The sequence below is a fragment of the Mixophyes fleayi genome, chromosome 1 (genome assembly GCF_038048845.1).
Source record: "Mixophyes fleayi isolate aMixFle1 chromosome 1, aMixFle1.hap1, whole genome shotgun sequence".
Taxonomy (NCBI): domain Eukaryota; kingdom Metazoa; phylum Chordata; class Amphibia; order Anura; family Limnodynastidae; genus Mixophyes; species Mixophyes fleayi.
The window spans coordinates 98,723,281-98,746,476 of NC_134402.1; the positions used below are offsets into that span (position 1 = coordinate 98,723,281).

Consider the following 23,196-nt stretch of genomic DNA (forward strand, 5'->3'; position numbering starts at 1 on the left):
TGACAGTACTATGCCCGTTTGCTTAGAGTATCTTGTATACAAGTGGGCACATGCATGTGAGCTCATGCAGATTTGCATTATTCTGCCACTTTCGCCACTCTGCCCTTGAAGAAAGGGGATTCTAACATAGACCGAGTACAGTAAGCTCGTTTTCACAATTGCGAATAGATGCAGACCAGGAAAAAGACACATATAAGCCTGAAAAAGCTTATTATTTGTGGGTACCCACCGGCTAGGGGTACCAAGAAGGGTCCAATACTACTTAGCTAGCAGGGGGCCCAAATGGTCCCCCTAGAGGACCAGGACTAATTCTAATCAGGAAGGGGATAGGGGAGGCTTTTTTTTTTTTATATAACTGACTGACAGAAGAGATCTCACCTGTCACTGCCAGATATTTATTTATTGCTTTTTTCTGGTGGGTTTGAAACCCGCTGCTTGATAAATTTTGCGGTAGTTTTTTTAATGGGCAAAATCAGGACAGTGGATTCTAGTGTTGGTTTGTAAAAGGACAGGTTTCAATCAAATCACCTTTTAGACATCTGTGGTTTGCAAATCACCATACAAAAATAAATACCCTGAAAATCTGCCAATTTTACAAACCGCAGCTTGATACATTTCCCCTATTAGTGGGTACCCTCAATACACAATTAGCTATGGGAGAATATAAACAAATGAAAACACTGACAGTATGGAAGCAGAAAGTTACAGTAGATATGTGTGAGGAGTAAAAGGACAAATAAAAATCCTGATATAATTTGCACACTACTGCTAATATATGCTGTGTGTACCCAGTTGTCAATCATATATTAAAAACAACACTTGATCCTGCATTGGTGAATTTACTTCCCCGTGTACTGTTTATGTCATACAAGCAGCAGCAATACATAACCCAGACTGCAGCACCAGCAGCTGCACCAGCGCTATGCCGCAGAGACCTCACAGTCTCCAGTCTCCACCCAGCGGCTCATCATCTAGGACGTGCATTGTGACGTATTCTTACGTCGTCGCCTAGTAACCAGGACAGCTTCCCCTGTGTGGGAGGAAGGAGCCTGCTGCAGACAGACCGGTATCGGAGAAGACCCCCAGTCTCAGAGACTCTGGGAGAGATCTTATGGCAGATGAAAAGGTGATACAGACGTGCAGCATGGAAAAGACTCATATGAGGGGGTGGAAGTAGTATTCGGGGTGCATGTGGGAAGATCATTCTAAATTCATAGGGGATTATCGTTGTAAACAAGGATTAGGTATCCCATAGCTCCCGATAGGAGGGACTACTATGCCATTGTACCTTGGAGTGTGTGTAGTCCCACAGCTGGAGAGCTTCTTATCACATAGCTTTGCTGTAAATATAGAGGATTGAGGAGTCAGGATGGGCAACAAACAGCAGGTTGTAGGCAACCTGTGGCTCATATCATGTAGCCGTGCAGTATCTTATTTATTTTTATTTTTTTATAGTGGTGGCCTTCAAAGTATCATTATAAATAACAGTGGCACAATTTTGATCATCTAATTAATGAGGAAAGTGAGCATCATAAAAAAATCAATATTAGAAAAAAAAAATTGTCAGAATGTATGTATGTAAGTAGTCACAATCACTATTTAACCACGGGTTGCAAAACTTTATGTTCACTGTATCATCTCAAAATATTGGCCAATAGAGCATTAAGAGGAATTCATTGTCTATTTTTCTACTTTTTGCAAGCACCCCATGGACTCTGAACAGCAATTGATTCTGGTCCTCTTGGCATTCGATGCATAATAATTTTTTGATCATTGTTTTGAAGTATGCTCAGGCTGTCTACTCCAAACACTGTGTAGCATAGTGCATATCAGTAGATATAGAACCACCCATGAGTAGGTACCTTCTGCCACTAAACTACACATATCCAGCACTATGCCAGTATTTTGAATGCTTTATTCCAATTTGTTAGACTATGTTCTCTAGATTGCTGATCATTTCCTTTTCTATACATTTTTAATTCAAATGAGCAGCATACAAATTTAGTGGGTTATAAGTAAATTTTCACAAAATGTCAGTAACAGTGATTTTCCAGAGTTAACATTAAAAACTAGTTAGCTATTATATTTCAATAAACTGATACATCTGTGTAGATGTCTCTGATGCTTGCAATAGTTACATATAAGATAATGGGGCCTATTTAACAAGCTCATTCCTGAAAACCACAGTTTTCGGGGGACCACTGCAAATTTAATTATCCCCTCTATTTATAACTAAAGGATAGTATGAGGTGTCTCTGATATCTGCTGCTTTCCAACTGACTTTGAACGGAAAAGCAGTCCCCATAGGTTTCTATGGGAACAACTATTTTGCATGATTTAGCAAGTTCCGAAAATCAAAGATTTTTGGAACTTGTGCCCGATGCCTAAAATCATATATATGGCGTAAACCATTGAAGCCTTTGGTGAGAGCATTGCATTAGAGGGATCTTCGGATCTTATACCGCATCTTACCTGCTCTCCTCTGGTGACTATCCCAAAGGTGGCCACTTTGCGATAGTGACCATAGAGAGATTGGTGATCCAGGACAGCCGTTTATCGTGACTGCTATTCCAGCAGAACACTTTTAATATATGGTCACGATCTTTCATTCCATATCATTCCGGTTATTGTTAAATATGGCCCAATGTGTGTATGCTTTCAAACTGTTTAGTGTTCCTTTACTGAAAAAAAATGTATTGACCCATATAATCTTCATAGTAGCACTTGCAATATAATAAAATTTATTAGCTATAATGTCTCATTTACTAGCATTGTATTTTGGTGAAAAACTTGCACTGAACCCACAGCAAGTAATAATCAACTATATTTATCTGTAGTGCAAGTCAGACAGTGAATACAAGTATCAGATTGGCTGTTATGGTATAGTATAAGTTTCGTATCTTAGTGCAATAGGTCTGATTTAGATTAGGCCTCAATTTTGCAGCCCGAATGTAGGCATAAACCTACAACTACAGTATTGCTGCCTTTCAGTTGTATCTGCATTTGCATGTATCTTAGGATTTATTAATGTTTGAAGATATTACAGCACACTTGCCACCTCATTACTCTTTCCCTCTGGGATCTCTCGGAGGGAAGGTGAAGACTGATGATGGAAAGGGGCGCGGCGCGGTGAATAGAGTCATTTTGACCCTGTGGTGCAATGACGCGAAAGCGCTGTTTTGCCGCAGGAGACAGGGTCAAAATGGCGTGAATCGTGTTATGGAGGCTTCCATCCTGCCCACTTTGTTAGGAAGTGGGCAGGATACGGAATAATGGTCTGCCTTCCTGGGAGTCTGGGAGACCTTTCTGGATTTCGGGAGTCTCCTGGATATTCCGGTCGATGCGGCAAGTATTCATATGGTGAACACAGAGGATAATGGTAGGAAGAAGTAAATTTGATTTGCAATTTGCATAGAGCGTTAGCATTTCAGGGATACCCAGAATACTGGATGAGTGGACAGTGTCAGGTGGGAAGTTTGACTGGGGCGGTACACCTGTCATACCGTAACGCAGGTGTCCTAAGGCGAGCTCAGGGAGGACAGAAACCTCCTGTGGAGCAGAAGGGCTACAAATAACTGAACAGGCGATCTACTTTTCTTAAGGGGACACCTCCTCCATTGTCAGATATCTTAACAGTGAGGTCTTCTTTCCTAGGACAACATTCATTTTAATGGGTGGTAGAGAAGGATCGTCCTCATGACTCTCAATGGTTTCCCGCATAGTGTCCTGAAAAAGTTCAAACAGCATGTGATAGATATGTCACTCATTTAATGTTTTTATTTTTCCCAGCATCCCCGCATTGAATGTTGGCACTTAAATTAAATACGCATCCCTTCTTCATTGGCTGACAATGGTGAGGAGGGGATATGTTTAATAATTGAAATTATATTGAGTGCGCCCTGCAATATTCTCCCTGCACCTGTAGTGCTGCTGCTTCTAACACATATCAAAATACCAATACCAAATCCCTATGTTTGGCTACGTATGGTATTTTTTATTCAATGACAGTTAAGTAATATTTCTGAATGCCTGACGTATTTTCACCATTTTTTAAATTATTATTTATAATAAGGGGTTTTTTTTCTTGTTATATCCTGTGAGTCCAAATATAATTTCCACGGTCTTTATGTTTTGGTACAGTCCACAGTGAACGTTTAATAAAGGAGCCACCAACACAGATTTGTTCCCAGCATTCATTAGCGGTCCTCTGTTCTACATTGCAGTATGGAGGACGATGATGAGAGTCTCAACACTTTCCTAGCTTACACAAAAAGCCCGAAAACATCAAAAAGAACTTCCTTCCAGGTATCGTTTCTATTACTATTTATTTTTAACTCTGGAACTATTTAAGTATCTTATGAAAGGTTGCACTTAATGGACCTGTGTCTTTTCTCAGTCTTACTTACTGTGCAAATAAATGAAAGGTGTTAAGTTAACCTTTCTGTAAGAAATGGATAAATTAGACTGACTTCCACTTAAAATGACCAACAAGGATCACACAGCACGTAATCCACTTTTCTTGTGCATCGGTCACTTACAAACGGTGGGAACACGGTGGAATCAGCCATTTTTGGTCTGAACCAATATATTCATAAGAATGCAACTTATCCATTCACTAATAACCGGTAACTGAACCCCCTGTGGCGGCTTATAAATAAAATATAATAATAATAATTGAAATATGAAAACAATAGAGCCTTCATTATGTTTTCTGTTTTAAGCTGCCATGTTGTTAAATATAACAGGCAACAAACTGGTCAGCTTTCTTTCTCTTACTGCTGTAATTTGTTTATCAAACTTTAAGGCTTTTTCCAGATGCTCTTTCTTATATTTTTAAATGCTTTTAGTGCTGGATTTGCTCTTAAAGCGCATTCTAAGGAAAGCCACTCATAAGTGCAGTACAGTATTTCACGAATGTCTCTATGAATTCACCATTGCCCAGTATCACTTTATAATACCCCTAATATGGGCACACTGGGCCTGATTCATTAAGGATCTTAACTTCTTATTTCTGTCTCCTGGACAAAACCATGTTACAATGCAAGGGGTGTAAATTAGTATTCTGTTTTGCACATAAGTTAAATACTGACTGTTTTTTCATGTAGCACACAAATATCAACTTTAAATTTCAGTGTACAAATAAGCTATCAAGTATTTGTGTGCTACATGAAAAAACTGACAGTATTTAACTTATGTGCAAAACAGAATACTAATTTGCACCCCTTGCATTGTAACATGGTTTTGTCCAGGAGACTGAAATAAGAAGTTTCTCAAGTTAAGATCCTTAATGAATCAGGCCCCCTGTCTTTTTCTCCTTGTTTTTTTAAGATGCGTTTACACAACCCAAATCCAACAATTCCTGTGTAGCAGTTGTAGTGTATGAAACTAACTATCATTTTGTTGGTCTGTTACACCAAATACAACAAGCACCAATTCCACTTACTCCACATACTACTTGCTACTGTTATGGAAACATATTTATTGTCTCCCATTCCTAATTTACCGCACGTTATGTTTTCTGTTATAGGATGAGCTGAAGAAGGCAGTTAATGCTCGAGTTTCACGACAGCAGGCTGTGGAAGATTCTGAAAATTCAGATTACTCTGAAGAGTTTGAAAGTGACGGTATGCCAGATCATGGGGCTATATTCATGCTTCCTTATATATAGCAATAGTCTATTTAAATATATGTACACAAACACTAGATGGTATAGTTATGTATAACAGTCACATCTCACTGGACCACTATGTCCCTGCCAATGTGCCGTTTAGAATCAGGCTGTAGTCAGTGGTTGTGAGAGGCTTTTGCTCTACAGGTAAATTGAGGTTGGATGGAGAAAAACACTCAGTGGTCCCAAGATGTATGATGTGTTCTGGAAAACTTACTGATATCCTTTGCAGTCTGTACCTTGGTATACATCCATTACAGTCAGTTAAAAATTATGTTCTGTAGGACCTGTTACTTCTGAACAACAACTTGCAGACTCTCAATCCACTACTATTCTTCCTCTTGTGGCCATTTATGATAACCAGCAACAGCTGTGGTTAGAGGGGAGCCACACCCCGTCAAGTAGACAACCGCTTTAATAAAGTAATACACAGGGTATTGTCCAGTAGTGGATTTAATTAATTAAGAGAAGTAAAATGACTGTAGTAGACCTTGTTCATGATAGATATGATATCATAAATTAGAATTTTCATCAAGGATATTTTTAACTGAACATGATGCATTAAAACATGGGTTCACCTCTTCCCTGGCTCTATAAATAAATAAGCTAATTTCTAGGTTTGCTGAACTGTCCCCTACATTCTAAATCATTTCTTCCAGCTGACCCTGGTCAGTTGGGTCTGTATTAAAAGAAAATCACTCTTTGTATGTTTGTTGATAGTTTTATATTTTGCAGTTACTAGTTTGATGCATATTTTGAAGACCATCTTTGTCTATTTTGTGTTTAGATAGTTTAAATGAATCTCTTGGGAAGACAAAAACAATCGAATCAAAAGTGCATAAACCTCTTCATGATTTCCACTTCTCGGAAGAGGAAGATTCACATGGGAAGTTGTCTTTTATTAAAAATAAGAAGCAAACAGACAGGAATATCCACAAGGAGCCAGACCACAGCGTGATTACAGACAATATTAATAAAGCAGATTATAAACATGGACTGCCGAAATCACCACTCTTTGGAGAAGACAAAGAAAAGCCACCCACTCCAAAGCCCAGAGAGTCCAAGATGAAACATGCACCTTCACGTAAGAGTTTCCTTTACACACTTCATCAAATTGCATATTGACATAAATAGACATAAAATGACTTGCATGTGTGGCATGATCGATAATGTGAATTTCGTACAAATATTACCCTTGCTTCCTGATATTCTAATATAAAGCACCTCTTTGAAAGATTTATTTTCTAGTACAAATAATGGAAGAGGATTTGTATGCCGGAGGGTCATGAGTACATGGTTTCTAATTCACTTACAGAGGTCTCATTTAGCGTTGAACATGAGGTTTTGATTTGTTTTACTGCTTTATGGTAGTAATACAACGTGGACTTTAGAGGTCCGCGTAAGTTACCCTTGTGTCCCTTTATGCTTGGAGAGGCAGATCAGGACATGCAAGTGTAACTAAAGTATAATAGGGTTGTGCCTAGCTAAGTGTGGCATGGCCCCTTGAGATATGTCTTATTCTGGTTAGGCCACATCTCCAGTTGCATCTGTTAGCAGGCATATGTCTTCTTGGTAATTATCAGCAGAGATCTATGCAATGTCTTAAAATAGCTCAAGTAAATAAATAAAGATGCTTGCATAGTTACCCCTCTAAGAGGGAAACAAGCGTCAGCGTTCATAGCCTGGGTTATAACTAATGCAAGTTGCAAACAGTGTGGGGTCCCCAGTCTGTTTAGTACAGGACTCTATAATAAATGTAAAATAGTAAAAAACTAGCAATTAAACATGTAGCACTACAAGTTAATACACAACCTGACGGCCATTAATTTGTGTGGTATGTTGGCGTTTGTAGAACTACAAGTGCCAGCATACTTGTGGCTACCAGAACATATGGACACTTGTAGAACTACTAATCTTCTTTTTTTTTATTTCCTTTTTCTCTCCCTTATTTTATACCTTATTCAATTAGTCTTTCTTCCTTCTTCTTTTCTTCTTCCAATAATCCAGTGGTTAAAATAAAAAATCCTAATAGACAAAGTTCTTTTTCATTGATACCACATGTGGGGTCTATGTGCAAGTACCAAGCAGTGTGGCTTTCATATGCTCTAGATAGTTAGAGTGAAGCCGCTATGGTGGGTTATTTGCAGACAAGCCTCCATCCTTTCATTTGCATCGCAGCTTCTAGCTGAGCAAATATTTATATTTTTTTTTATTTTTTTTAACTCTTTATTAAAAGGAAACAACTGGAAAAATACTAACATCAAATTAAACATAAGAATATTAATATACAAGTTGTTTCCTCTATGTTTTATGCTTTATATCGATTTAGGGGAGGGGTCTCCATGCAAGACAGCATTGAACAGGGTGTGGAGGTGTGAAGCCATCTGGACCCGGGGCCTTGGAGGTCTTTTGTACCTTGATAACCGCCAGTATTTCCTCTGATGTAATCTCTTCATTTAGTTGTTGAGCTAGGCTATTAGTGAGGGTGGGGAGATTCGCTCATCTCAGAAAGGCTGCTATAGTATCCACAGGGGAGCACTCCCGGAGTTTAGGGCATCCAGATTATACAATGTAGAGTACAATTTCTGAATCTCGCAACCTGTTTGGTCAGGACTATAGATGGGTGAGCCAGAGGGAGACTTCAAGGCCATTAACGTTGTTTTGAGATCTCTGAGCCCTCAGGCCGGCGGCTAAGATTCTGGCTGCTTTATCTCCCTTCTCCTAGAATGTTTGCTTCAGCCATTTCACAGCTGTGGCAGTGGATTCAGAGAGAAGCAGGTTCAAGTCAGACCTCACCTTTAGAAGTTTGGTCAGGGTGGCTTTATCTGGGGAGAATTTGTATTGTCTCTCCAGAGTCTGGAGTTGGATAGTTAATTATGTACAATTAGAGATGACCAACTTCTTACGGCATGAGGCCATGCTAATAAGGTGACCTCGCACTTCCGTCTTATGGGTTTTCCAGAGGGTTGTGGGGGTATATCTGGGAGGTCATTGAACAGAAATTACTCTTCTAAAAGGGTCCGGAGCTCTAGTGTAAGTTGCGGGTCGTGAAGAATGAAATCATTAAGACGCCATGTGGTTGGCAAGGGTGAGAGACTATATCCGAAAGGTTGGCAGATATGAGAGAGTGTTCAGACCAAACCATCGGATGTATGTGAGCCATCTTGAGTTTCAGAGATAGATCGTGGCTGAGGAAGACCATGTCTGTTCGTGACTAGGTGCCATGAACCGGGGAGTAAAATGTATAATCTCGGGAGGAGGGTTCCCCAAGCCTCCAAGAGTCAAAGAGAAGATAGTGAGAGAGGAGGGACACCAAGGCCCTGGATTTATTGGACTCCAAGCCGCTAGCGGGGGAAACCAGAGTGGACTACCTATCTACAGTGTCATCTACTACTACTTCCTTCCATAATCACTTCTCCCTGGCGTACCTGAGAGAGCGAGGAGTCTAGGGCAGCGAAAAACGAATGCTGGTTTTGATTCGCGCCGTACAAATTGACTAGAATACATAGGGTATTATTGAGTTTTTCCACTAGGATTAGAAAATGACCATCAGGGTTGGAGTGGGATGTCACCAGCTCAAATGTCACATGAGATGCAAAGAGTGTAGCAACCACCTGTTTTTTCTGTCTAGGGTCACAAGCATGGAAAGTAGAAGAGTACAGTTTACACTTCAGTTCTGGATGTGAGTAACGAGTAAAGTGTGTCTCCTGGAGAAAGACTATATCAGCGCTTTGTTGTTTAAGTGTAAAATAAGGGAGGTGAAGAGAGGGCGGCTATGTGGATCCTATCACTCTGCAGCAGCACTCTTCCAGGCGCTTTTAGATAAGTAGATTCCCTGGAAATTGTTCTTTTCAGGCCCAGCAGCTAGGAGCTCTAGTAATGTACGTCCGCCATGAATGCAGGCTAGGCAACTCGCCCCCCGCCTGCCGATTTTTATTAATGTCTGGGGGCTGAATAGAGCCACTCCGTGTATCCTCACGCCTCACTTAGAATCTAATTTGGTGTGTGAGATAGCAGGCAAGGAGCAGCAGCTTCCTATGTATGCAGCCCCCTGGTCTAGGTCCTGCAGTCGCGAACCGGAAGTGGCAGCCAGACCTGGAAGTGGCCGCCCGCGGTCCACTCGGGAGTCCTGGTCGCAAGACTGAGTAAGGATCAGCCCCTCTACATCCAGTGGTGTCAGGGGTGTTCAGTAAGCTGTCAGGTTCCAGGTGGCGCTCAATGGGGTCTCAAAAAGGTGAAAAATTTGAGACCTAGAGGGAGAGCTCTGCAGAAACACGTCCAGTTGAGAATGTGTTCAGGCCACGCCCCCTTTTTAATTTTAACTATTGGATTATACACTAGCCAATCCGAATAAAGCCTCCATGATTACTTTCTTGCGAACAGACTTCCTGTCATTAGCGTTGCGTCTCCTAGCGAAACAAGTACTTCGTCATCTACAAGGGCTTTTTATTTTAACCGTGGGGGAGACCTCGGGCTGTGGGCTCCACTGTTTTTGTGGGACCAGCCTATGCTGTTATAGGCTAATTCCAGCTTTTAGTGTATCTTGATGGGGCTTCAGTCTAACACTATTTTGAGATGAACATATCTTAAGATAGCTTATTTAAGTTTAAATAGCTACATTGTTTTGTATTTTTAACAGTTTTCCATTCAAACTTTGACCTTAAACACACTAATTTTCTTAGTATGAATTAATGTTTAAAATTCTATAAATTTTATCCACTTAAGCTCGAACAGGCAACATTTTATAGTTTTGTTTAATGTCTTTTGCTTTAACTGCACACTCAAACTTCAAACTGTAAACTCGCAACCCAGTGCAATTTTGGAACAGCTTGAATCATTTCATCATTTCTAGCGTAAACTCCATATACAGCCATGACAAATTAAGTATTATAATGTCTTAATCCTGAAGTGTGAGCTAGCTGCACCACATACTGTAAAGGTGTTATGTGGTAAATACTGATCTTCAACACGAGATGGCAGCAAAGGATCTGTGAACATAATTATTTGATTTACATTCTTGTCTTGTTTATACTGCAGAACAGCCGTGGTTACAGGTTTAGGTCATCATGCTTATACTAAACAATAAATAGGTGGATAGCTGTGTCCATTTTTAGAATAAATTTGTTTAAGGATGAAAAATTACTATCATTGTTTGCATGGATGCTGTTACAGAATATTTAATCTTGACAATGATGATGTTCCCAGAGGGTCCACCTGAAAATAATTTTTTTACGGGAAGCCTGTGCCGTGTCAAATGTTCCTTACACATGATTGTAAAGCCACCATGTATGTTTGTGTACTGTACTTTTTATTATTGGTACCACGAAATGCCTATACAAAACACTAAACATATGTCCCTGAAATGCTTCATTTTCTTTTCTCACACTATTTATGACATTACCTTCCATATAAAGGGAGGAATTCACATCCCAGCAATGTTACTGCGATGTCTCTCTGTGCTCATTTCAGGTTACTACAGTACCTGAACATCGCTGATTTTCCTGTGTACCTCTATAGGGTACGCGGAAAATTCGGCAAAGGTACATTGCCACAGATTGCGCTCATGAAGAATTAGGGGGCACTCCGTGGCACATGGGTAAATGTATCAAGGTCTGATTTTTTTCAGCGTTTTAAAATTGCGGAAAATCGCGGGTGATAACCTGTGATTTTAGTCCCCAAGTTGTAAGATGTATTAAACTGCGATTTTGACTCTGATCTTAAAAATCACTGGTAATCTCTGGCGATTTGCTGCGATGTCAAACACTCCCGTGTTTAGCTAACTCTCTTGTTTTTCCTGCGTGTTTAGTAAACACATCACTGCTACACTGTTCTGCCTATACAGAGAGAGCTCCGGCAGCTGTCAAATGTTTAAAATAGATAAATGTTCAAAAATAAAAAAGCGTGGGGTCCTCCCGTCCTACCACTATTAACCCCAGTGCTGCCAGCCTACTGCTGGTTACATGAAAATCGGGGAAAAATTTTGCGTGGGGTCCCCCCGATTTTCACTTAACCAGCACTAAGCAAACCAGCCTGTGGTGGGTCGCACTATAGCAGAGGGACACGTGGCAGGGGTCCCCTTGCCATAATGACAAGCAACCCCAGGCTGTTCAGCGCTGGGCTGGATTCCCTAGGGAGTGCGGTCCACAGAAAAAAATGAGCGTGTCCCCCTGTAGGGACACCCAGCCCAGTGCTGAAAGCACTACGGCTCTCCCTACACCCCTGGGCGGTGGGTGTAGGGTAATAACGGCGATTATATTGTTAAAAAAATGAACAGACGCCATTTTGTTTTGTGGAAGTACAAGTCCCAGCCAAGCCAGGCTGTCATAAACAGTGTGGGCATGCTGATACTTGTATAACTACAAGCACCAGCATACCCATGGCAGCTAGGGCGTGCTGGCACTTGGAGAACCACAAAACAAAATGGCATCCATTTGTTTTTTAACATTCTATCGCCGCTATTACCCTACACCCATCGCCCAGGAGTGTAGGAAGAGCCCTAGTGCTTTCAGCACTGGGCTGGGTGTCCCTAGAGGGGGGGCCTGCTTGTTTTTTTCTGAGGACCCCACTCCCTAGGGAATCCAGTCCAGCGCTGAACAGCCTGGGGTTGGTATGCCGCATGTCCCCCTGCTATAGTGCCACCAACTCCAGGCTGGTTTGCCTAGTGCTGTTTGTATGAAAATCGGGGGTAACACCACGCAAAATTTTTCCCCAATTTTCACATAACTAGCAGTAGGCTGGCAGCACTAGGGTTAATAGTGCTCGGGCGGGGGGACCCCACAGTTTGTTTTTTTTAAAACTTGTATCTATTTTTAACACTTTTGACACCCGCCGGACCTCCGGCTCTAAAGGCAGGGACAGTGTAACAGTGATGTGTTTAGTAATCATGCTTCTAGGATGCAGCGTGTTGTATCTGATGATTTTTAAAGCAAACTCAAGACAGTTTGGCTATACAAGTCTTAAATGTATGAAGCTGCGAATAAGCAGAGTGGCAAACAGTCGGGAGTTTGATCTCTATCGATTTTGGAAATAGCGATTTTGACAGAAACACAACTCTGGCGATTTAACATGAAATCTCAGGTTCATACATCAGCGAGTTTTAACTCTCCCGAGAAAATCGCTGGATTTGCAAAATCACACCTTGATACATTTACCCCCAGGGGGTAAATGTATCAAGCTAAGAGTTTTTCGGCGGGTTTGAAAAACCAATCAGATTCTAGCTATCATTTATTTAGTGCATTCTACAAAATAATAGCTAGAATCTGATTGGTTGCTATAGGCAACATCTCCACTTTTCAAACCCGCCGGATAACTCTCACCTTGATACATTTAGCCCCAGGTCTTTTTGTCTGGTATAATTTAAATTGCAAAAGCATTATAAATAATTACTTTCATCACTAGATGGCAGCAAAGCAATTCCAATATATGTATGCTCTGGCTTTCCTAGTTTAAAGGGATTATTTTTATGGAGTACTAATTCTTGATTAATACAAGTATTTTAGTAGATCTAAAAAATAATGTTGAATATGATATTAATTTATGTGAATAATGTGTTTACCTATCTTATTCATATCCAGCTCCAGGTATTGGTGCTTCCTTATCTGAGGAAAGCTTTAAACCAACTCCACAGCATAGAAACTTGCCAAGAAAAAGCAGTCACCTAGAAGACAAAGAGGAGGGAAAACACTCCAGCGACAAAGTGGCTTCACTCTCTGCTCCTTCCTCTCTAACAAGACTTAGCGATAAAGTTCCTGTTTCTGAAATACAATCATTTTCTGAGAGAAGTAGCCCAGAGGTAATAACAGTGTTCACAACTGTATGCGTCTGACTGGAGAAAATGTTAGAACTCATTGCTTTAATCAAAACCATTTCCATTTTGTACACTGTGTTTGAAAGCCTGCAGCTATAGTAAATGGTCTTTGACCCTGATGTACAGATTGCGTTTGTAGGTAGTTGATGACAATTGCAGACTGAGTGCAAAAAAACAACATTTTTTTTAAATGTGATGCAGAATTTAGATAATAATTCTCTAAATAAATAGGATTTCCACATGACTTACTAATTCTCTACTTTGAAAACTAATCCTGGCCATTCATACATATGGGAAGTATTGTCTAGTACTATTGGGTGAAGGTATAACATGTGTGCGCAGGTTCAGTACCAGTACCAAAGAGAGGACTCTACTAACTTCTACCACACTAGGTACATGGTTTTAATGTTTTAAAGGGGTAGATTCTTTTTTATCATCTTAATTATATTGTGCATTATACATTTGAATTCATTTTTCTGTAATGTATACAACTTTCTTAAAACAGTAGTCACCCAGTAATTAAAAAAAGATCCTAAATAGGAATTGTTTATTTTGTTATTGAAGGGCCATCTCCTTCAATAACAAACGTTTGGTGAACTCACTAACAAGACATTCTCCATTACTCCTGAGCTTAACACTAGCAGACTCCACCGTGAGTGATTTTTCTATTAGGCAGGGCTGCTTGGAGAATGAAGACATGCCAGGCTTGGGGTGACGGCAGCTGGACACATTAAATAAGGCGCTTGACAAGTTTGCCATAAATGGACTTGTATAATTCCTATAACTGCATAAGCGCATTGGAAACTTGCCCCTTAATAATTTGCCTTACGGTTTTAGAATGTTGACTTCAATGAGATAGGAAAGGTTGTACTTATGTGACTACTTATAAGTGCTATCCAAAGTGTTACGAAAGTGAATAACAATCTACATTATGTGGACTAGCGTTCGGCAGTTTACAAAGTGTGCCCTCCAAATAAGGATTTTATCTGTAATATGGAGATGACAAAAATATACTAAATTCCAGATATAGTCTGTAATTATTTTCTACATTGCTATGTGAGGTCGTCATTTTCGTAGCTACTACAATAGTGACTTATATGCTCTTGTGCTCCCTGTAGATGTTATTTAACTATAAACATATATAACTTTAATGTCTATTTAGACAAACCAACGGAATTTATTTCCAAATATACCTTTACTACTTCTTCAAAGCGGAATTAATTATATTAGAAGTGGAAAATAATTTTCACACCTTCATTAAAATATATTGTAAATAATTGCTATAGAGTATTAATGTTGCATGTCACAATCACTTCAGATGTCTGTAAACACTGGGGGGCCTGATGCAGAGTTGAACGTACGCCTGTTAGTATATCGTGAGTTCGCTCTCTGCATGCCCACAGAGAAACCTGCAAGTACCTACGCCTATGCAGATTTGCGCGTATGCACACTTGCACCCGCTTGTGCCTGAGGAGACATGATGGGAAGAGCAGGTGCATTCTAAAGTAGACCAAGTACAGTAAGGACATGTTTGCAGAATTGCGAACCAATGCAGACCTGAGCAAAGATGAAGATGCACATTTTACAGTCATATTATTTGTACCAGCATTGGGGTGAAGATCACAAGCACTAGCTAACCGCTTCTTATTGTGAATTCACATCTGAAGTTGCTGGATGCTTTCTTCATTGCTTGTGCATATGTTATAGGATTTTGTGTGCATACATGAATACATTTTATTTGTTACTTTCATGCGTACGTGAGAAAGACAGTTATATTTAGTGTGTTATAAGAAACGTAATAGCAAATGGGTGTTTGGCTATGAAATTAAATGTTTATAAAGTATTGTGTTTATGGCCTAGTTCTGTGTATACGTATAGGTGTAAGTTTGGCTCCTGTAAACCTGGTGCAGATGTTACAGATGAAGAGAACTTGATGCACATTTAGATGCGTGGAAATAAGCGTATGGTCTGAAATACTCTTTTTCATGCACATTTTTGGGTCGTAAAATTTCAGCCAAGATGCGTTCAACTCTGCATCATGACCTGGATGTACACAGCGTAACAATGGAGAAAATTAGTATAGATCTGTACCCTATACATCTTTAGAATGTCACCAATACTTATACTGGTAGGTGTCACAGAATCACTCACCTAAAAGCAATCTGCAGCTAGTTTTTTCCAAACTCAATTGCCTTGCGATTGAATCGAGAGAAAGGCGATGTTAAAATCGATCGCTTCTCTCCTTTCCGCCATTGTTATTTGCAGAGTTCCGGAAGGTCAGACCCAGTACCCAAACAAGACGGTTCGTTTCGGCCGATTCTGAACCTCAAAAGTCTCAATCCTCACCTTCGGGTAACCAAATTTCATATGGAGTCAATTCGCTCGGTGATCAACGGGTTGGAACCCTTGGAATTCCTAGCGTCAATAGACATTCGGGACGCATACCTACATGTTCCTATTTGGGAACGACATCAGTCTCTACTTCGTTTCACCATAGGGAGTTCTCATTTTCAATGTTGGGCTCTTCCCTTCGGTCTTTCCACTGCTCCCAGAGTATTCACGAAAATTATGGCCATTATGGTGGCAGGTTTACGTGCCCAGGGAGTAAATGTAATTCCATACCTGGACGATTTGCTCATCAAAGCCCCCTCGGATGTGCTCCTGTCTCAACATCTTGCTCTCACCCTGAGTTTTCTGGAGCGGTAGAGGTGGATAGTCAATTATCCAAGCTCTTATCTGCAACCTTCACAGAGGATGGTGTTCTTGGGACTGTTGATGGACATGATTCTTCAGAGAGTCTTCCTTCCGGAGCAAAAGATTTGCTCAATTCAGAACTCTATTCGGCTACTTCTGGACCATCCGCGTCCTTCGATGAAGTTGGGCATGTGGGTTCTAGGATTGATGGTGTCAGCATTCGAAACTTTTCCCAACGGTCCATTCCACTCACGTGTCTACCAGTGGGATCTTTTGAGTCAGTGGTCAGGATCTACCCGGCATCTGAAGTCTCAAAGAATTACCCTTTCCAGAAGGACTCGCAATTCCCTGGGTTGGTGGCTCATTCGGGATCATCTAAGGGTAGGCAGGTCCTTTGCTCTGTTGGACTGGGTCCTAGTAACTACGAATGCAAGTCTGTGAGGCTGGGGAGCAGTAGTTCTCCATCTCCGGCTGCAGGGACTCTGATCCATCAGAGAGGCTCTTCTGCCAATCAACATTCTGGAATTACGAAGCATGTTGCTAGGCCTTCAGGGAGCGCAATCCTTCCTTCAAGGAAGGCCGGTTCGTTTGCAGTCAGACAATGCCACAGCAGTGGCGTACGTAAATCGTCAGGGAGGAACAAAGAGTGCTGGGGCAATGCAGCTGGCAGAACAGATCCTGTCTTGGGCAGAGACCTGGGTTCCAGTAATATCAACGGTTTTCATTCCAGGAATGGAAAACTGGGAAGCGGATTATCTAAGCAGGCATGCAATCCTTCTGGGAGAATGGTCTCTAAATCCACAAGTTTTTCAGAAACTGGTTCAAAGATGGGGTCTTCCAGATCTAGATTTGATGGCATACAAATACAACCATCAGGTACCATAGTTTTGCGCAAGGACCAGATCCTCTGGCGGCAGCAGTGGATGTGATGTCAATGAAGTGGGATTTCAGGCTGGGATATCTTTTTCCCCCAATCCCGATGATTCCTCGAGTGCTACGAAGAGTAAGAATGGGATGGCTTTAATGGCATGGTTATTGAGGTCAGCCTCTGGAGATCCAGAGGTTTCTCATCTAGAGTAGTGGATACCCCGATGAAGGCTCGTAAACGGGTGTCGGCAAAAATCTATCATAGGGTGTGGTAGATTTATGTAAAATGGTGTGAAAGGAAGTGTTACGATCCTGCATTTTTCAGCCTAGCTCGTTTTCTGGCCTTTCTCCGGGATGGTTTAGAGACGGGTCTTAGGTTACGTTCCCTGAAAGTTCAGGTCTCGGTGCTTTCTATTTTCTTCCAACGCCGGTTGGCCTCCATGTCTGATATTTGTACTTTTCTTCAGGGGGTGTTGTATGTTCAGCCTCCCCATATTCCTCCTTTGGCCCTGTGCGATTTAAATCCAGACCTTGATGTCCTTCAGCGTCCTCCATTCGAGCCTCTAGAATAGGCTGACTTCAGATTTGCGACATAGAAGGTTGTCTTCCTTTTGGCCATCGCTTATGCTAGAAGAGGGTCTGAATTAGGAGACTTGTCCTGTAGAGTTCCTTACTTAGTTTTTCATGAGGACAGAGCGGTCCTCAGGACAGTCCTGTCTTTTTTGCGAAATGTGGTTCAGGTCTCTATATAAACCAAGAGATAGTGGTTCCGGCTTTTTTTTCAAACCCGCCGGAAAACTCTCAGCTTCATACATTTACCCCCTGGTATACTTTGGTTGCAGTCATTCCCTTACTTACTGCTTAATGCATTGTTTCCTTAAGGGAGTGTTGTCTTCCAGAATGACAAAATCTCCATGCACTGAGCATGTGTGGTCACCCAATGGTTACGTGAGTATGACATTAAATTGTTATCAAGCATCAGTTTGGGGACTTTCTAGTAAAAGAATGGTGCATCCCTCCTCCACAATACCAGACATTGGTAGACTTAATGTCACGACCAATGCCATAATCAGTGACATTATATTGGTGTTTCCACTTTTGTCAACTAGCTGTAGATGCTATATACATTGAGGTACACTGCTTAATGCATGAATTGCCATTCTGAAACTGTAGCCACATCAAAAAATATTAGCTCTCTTTTTTTTAATATGAGTGGCAACTGTGCTCCTGCCTCTTTAACCAGCCGTCTCTGATCATATAGCTTACTGTGCTCTTTTATGGCTAATTTAGGTAAATTGTTGTCAAAAATGTTATGTAATTTGTATGAATCGTACATTAAATATTTCTATTCTGTGGTCTAATAGGGATATTGGCTGTCAAAACCACCATCTCCATCTTCAAAATTCAAGTCTCTCTCGATAACAGGTCATGAAAATAGCACAACAATCCCAAAGGAACCAGCGTCAATGGCATTAAAAGGTAGGCATGTAAAAAAATAGCTAAAAAAAAATGCACAAATGTTGTAAACCAAATTAAATAGAAAGCACATTTCCGTTAATTATTTAATTACGCTGGTGCGCTGTTCTTGGGAATAACACTGTTTTGTATTTGAAGTAATTGCAGCCAAAGTGAGGTTCTGTACAACCAATTGTCTCTGCACATTTATTACCTGTAATTCAACTGATTTTAAAATATTACTCACTCTGTGAGTAATTTTGTTGATCACTGCCTGTTGAAAAGTCACAATCTAAATACATTTCATGCTGCTTCTTTAATCGCACCTTAAATGTACATTGGATCTAATGCAGCTTTATATCTGGCCTTTCTGTTGTGGAAGATTTTGAATGAGGTTTTTGTTTGTCAAAGGGTAAGTTTCTTACCTCTATACCATCAGGAGAGTTTAATTGTTTACAAACCTTCCAGTATTTTAATAAAAGTACCCCTTTAAGTAGCATTTCAGGTAGTCTTCTGTCTGTGTGTGTATGTTAGGTAATTTAGACTGTAAGCTCCAATGGGGCAGGGACTGATGTGAATGAGTTCTCTGTACAGCGCTGCGGAATCAGTGGTGCTATATAAATAAATGGTGATGATGATGATGATATAGCAATCAGCGGGGGATGACTTTGTCCGGCTTTTGAGTTGTCAAAATTTCCATTAACCTGGAGGAACTTTCAGACTGTGTGAGTGTTTATTGAGGAAAGAGGACGTAATGCGCTGCTTGTCATTGTACAGCTGTAACTTCGGTCAACAGGTCAGGCTGGAGCACTGGCGCTCCAATGATTAGCGCTGAATTACTGCGTGATTCTGTTTTATGGAGCACCTAAACAGATTTCAAATCTCCCAAGCTAGTGGAACTAATGGTCTCTTTGGGAACCTAAAGGCCTGTCTTTTAAGGTAACAGGTAGCAGTGGAGGAATCCATACCTGCCTGTAGTATGTGGAGGAAGGTGCTGTGCACGATAAGTCTTTGTCCAAAGTTGTTAAATTAGAATTATATCCATTTGCGTCTGATTGTACCAAGGAAAAGACACATGCATGGAAGAGCGCATTTACGAGCATATGTTCAGTAGGATGCATTTCAAGATGCATCCTGATGTACATCACTGGCATTTGCAGCAGGTGTATGTCAGGAGCAACAAGTGTGTATACTTATGCCCCACTATAGTGTAGAGATGTGACTTGACAACTTTCACATTACCCTATTTGTACGCAGTATAATAATGTAATGAAGTATCACATATACAAGAGAGTAGAGTTGGCAGTTATTAATAAATGTGAAAGTCTCATTTACCATATGAAATGTAATTAAATACAGATTCAATTAAATCAAATACAATCATCAGTTGTTTTCCCCTTTAAAAGTCGAATGGGAAAAATCTTTTCTGACACAGTCCATATGGAAATATTGGTCATCGGCCTAAATGTCAGTTAAAAAACATTTTTGTGCACCACAAAAATGTGTTAACCAATCACTGTAGATATCAACTGTCGGAGCCTCTCATCTACCTCTTGATCAGTTTGTAATTGCCTTATGTTTCTAGTATTTAAACAATAATATGCCATGTACATTACTGCTACAATGCCTGCTGGACCAGGGCAGAACCCAGCATCCCCGGATCCCATAGCAAGTTCATTCTACTGCAACCCTGCTCTACTCTTCTGAGCAAGTGTGGGGACTGTGCATGTGCATTGAAGCCCTGTTTATGGCCATGCAAACTGAACTTGGTATAATTAGTATACTTGGCATACAGAAAACTGTACTTTACTTGTCCTAGTATCTTGACTCCATTCCCTAAACATTTCTTGTACTATACATGTATTGTACTATATTTAGTCTGTAGAACAAGTATAAACATACAGAACGAACAAAAACAAAATTCCAGAGATAAAGGCCTTATCATACACCAGTTTTTCTGATTTCCAGAACAGGCAATTTATAAACCTATTGAGGTACAAGGGAGATGCTATTTAGGAAGGATTACAAAAGACAATTGTTTTCACTTGCTGCAACGTTTTTATGTCCTAGAAATGTTTTCCTGTATGTTATAGTTCACAGAACAGTCAACTAAATATTTTCTAATTATGAGTAAGTTATATATTAAATTTATATGAGTGCGTGTGTATTATAATTTCTATAAATATGAACAGCTTAAGTTAGAACAATAGATATTTTGTCATACACAGAAATCCAATGTTTATGACAATTATTTGTGTATGTGAAAGCTGTTTTTTCGCAACATGTTTTGATGAGCTAAATTTAATCCTTATCATGTATTCTGCCACCAGTTGAACAATGGAACGTTGCTTAATTATTTGTCTGTGTGTTGGTTTTGTGTTTTTTTTGTTTCTTTTTTTTGTTTGTTTCTTTTTTAGAAAGAATATTTAGAACAGATAATATTTTTTGAAAAAATATTAAAATTGTATCATTTTAACCATGAAGTAAGCAGCTTTTTTGGGCCTGATGTAGAGGTGAATGCAATTTACACTTAATTGGAAGTGTGAATTGCATCCCCTAATTTACATTGGATTCCAAGTTGCACGGACCTTTAGATATGTGCGACTTGGAATACTATGCAAACTGCACAGACACACCTCTTAATCTGCCTTACGGGCCGGTGTGCATGATACACTTAAATATCAGTCACAGCGGCCCTGTAAAGCATATAAATTAATTACAAAAAATGGTGTGCTTCCTCACCCAAACAGCACTAGAGTTGGTTAAGTTGTTTGGGAGGGGGGGTCACACCTTTTTTAAAATGTAATTATTTTTTTACTTTTTTTTTAATACAGCCAGGTCTGTTGCACCATGAGAAAGCACCTACAAGATATATCTCCTATAGACTAATTGGTAGCTGCTTTCAACTCGGTATAGCTGCTGCTGCTGCTGATGATGATGATAAACACGCCTTTACATTGCTAGGCTCGCCCACTACCTTCCCCTGTTCTGCCTTCATTAGTGTAGAGAGGTGTAAGGGGAGATCCGTCTCAGTCTGAGTGCAAGCTGAGATTGATCCTTGGTCAAAAGTGCTTTTTGCGCTTATTAGTTGGACTTGCGTCTATTTTTACATGAGGCCCATAGTTGGTAATGCTGACCAGGGAGAGCTTCTACATATTCAGCTTTTATTCCATTTTTGCAGTTCCTGTAAATATAAAGTAAATACACACAAAGAAGATACGTAATGTATAAATTATCGTGAGGTGCTGTTATAGATATACAATCTAAAATTATAATAATTTTTTTTATCTTTTAAGAACCTTTTTTCTTCATTTCTTTTTCCAATTGTAGACCTTGGCCTGTTCAGTAGAATGATATAATTGAATACTAATAATCATTTTTTGCATGTCCATTCTAGCTAGTGAAAATGTATCAAGATAATTGTTTGACATTTTTCCATTTAGTGAAATGCTTCATGGCTTGTCTATGCTTATGTTTAGCCATAAATGCTATTCTTGCTTTCAGGGAAAAAATATTTCTGTAGAATAGAATTTCTCTTTATTCAAAGGTAAGCTAGTAGACAGCCATGTCTAGTCTACAATGGTGCATTTGAGCAGAAAGCAGCAGTATATAGGACAGGTGAATTTTGGAAGCATGGTTTTATGTGTTAGTAGAAAAGAGCTGATATTGACTTTTAAATTAAAATCATGAAAGATTTTGGGATCTGCCTTTTTGCTGTCACACAAATTGTTTCCAAAGCTTATAACGCTCATAAGCAGGTGAGCAACAGTTTACCACAGTACCCCATGCCAAAATTTTGGTAGGTGCCAGGCGATGACCCTCTAGCTTGTTGGGGCCCCTTGTCTGCACTTTTGAGAGAAGAGCATGGTCCCGATTGGGAATGGGGTCCTCAGCAGGGGGGGGGGGCACCTCTGGGCCCTGTAGCGGCAGCACCCCATGCCATTCTGCTCTCGGGTACATGTAACGTTTTAAAGAAGCAGATAAACTTAGCTGCTGAAATCCAAGTTCAGTCAAATAAGTGCAAAATGCCTCTCACTTATAAGCTGTAATACAAGCAGTAAAAAGCTATTGAAGTGTCAAAGCAGCGGTTTTCTTCAGCCTTTGCAAGCCAAAGAAATACACTTCAGATGTGACACTTCTAAAACACGACCCAACACTACTTTATATGAAAGGAACAATGCCTTAACTTTGGTCAAACTGTTTGATGAAGAACTCTTCTTTGTTTAACCTCTGCCATAGGTTGTGAGTCTTTGTGAAGCTTAAGAACAAATGAAAAACAGCATGTCATATGAAGAGACATAAGTATTAATGAACATCATAAAACACGGGGTGCAGCAAGTAGCATTTATCTTCAGAAATTCTCAGCATTTTCCAGTTGATTTAGGAAAAATATAACATTTTGATAGTGACTGAATCAAATAAAGAAAACCCACAACAGAATACAAGATATGACAGGCTGTCTTTTAAAGATATTTGGAGTTCATACATAATTTAACCAATTTGTAATATACACACTTCTAACAAAACGACAATATGGGGAAGACGGAATGGAGAAAGAGGAGGGTAAGAGAGTGGGAGGAAGCATGGGGGCTCTCAATGGTCAATAGCTAATTGATGGAGAGGGCTAGTAGGTTAGACCGTGTTCAATGGGGCCCAGGTGATAGGAATCACTATGGTGTCTGACATAATAGATAGTAGCTACTTA

General features: G+C 40.1%; 1 protein-coding gene across 1 annotated transcript in view; it reads left to right on the plus strand.

Annotated features, from left to right (window-relative positions):
• The first annotated feature begins 1,002 nt into the window (after positions 1-1,002).
• The window catches only part of MAP9 (microtubule associated protein 9), a 47,297-nt gene continuing 25,103 nt past the window's right edge, over positions 1,003-23,196 (plus strand). Inside the window, exons 1-6 of the mRNA XM_075198325.1 lie at positions 1,003-1,126; positions 4,141-4,305; positions 5,528-5,624; positions 6,456-6,752; positions 13,243-13,460; positions 18,401-18,515. Coding sequence (XP_075054426.1) covers positions 4,225-4,305; positions 5,528-5,624; positions 6,456-6,752; positions 13,243-13,460; positions 18,401-18,515 — 808 coding nt within the window. The 5' untranslated portion in view covers positions 1,003-1,126; positions 4,141-4,224. The remainder of the gene's footprint in view (positions 1,127-4,140; positions 4,306-5,527; positions 5,625-6,455; positions 6,753-13,242; positions 13,461-18,400; positions 18,516-23,196) is intronic.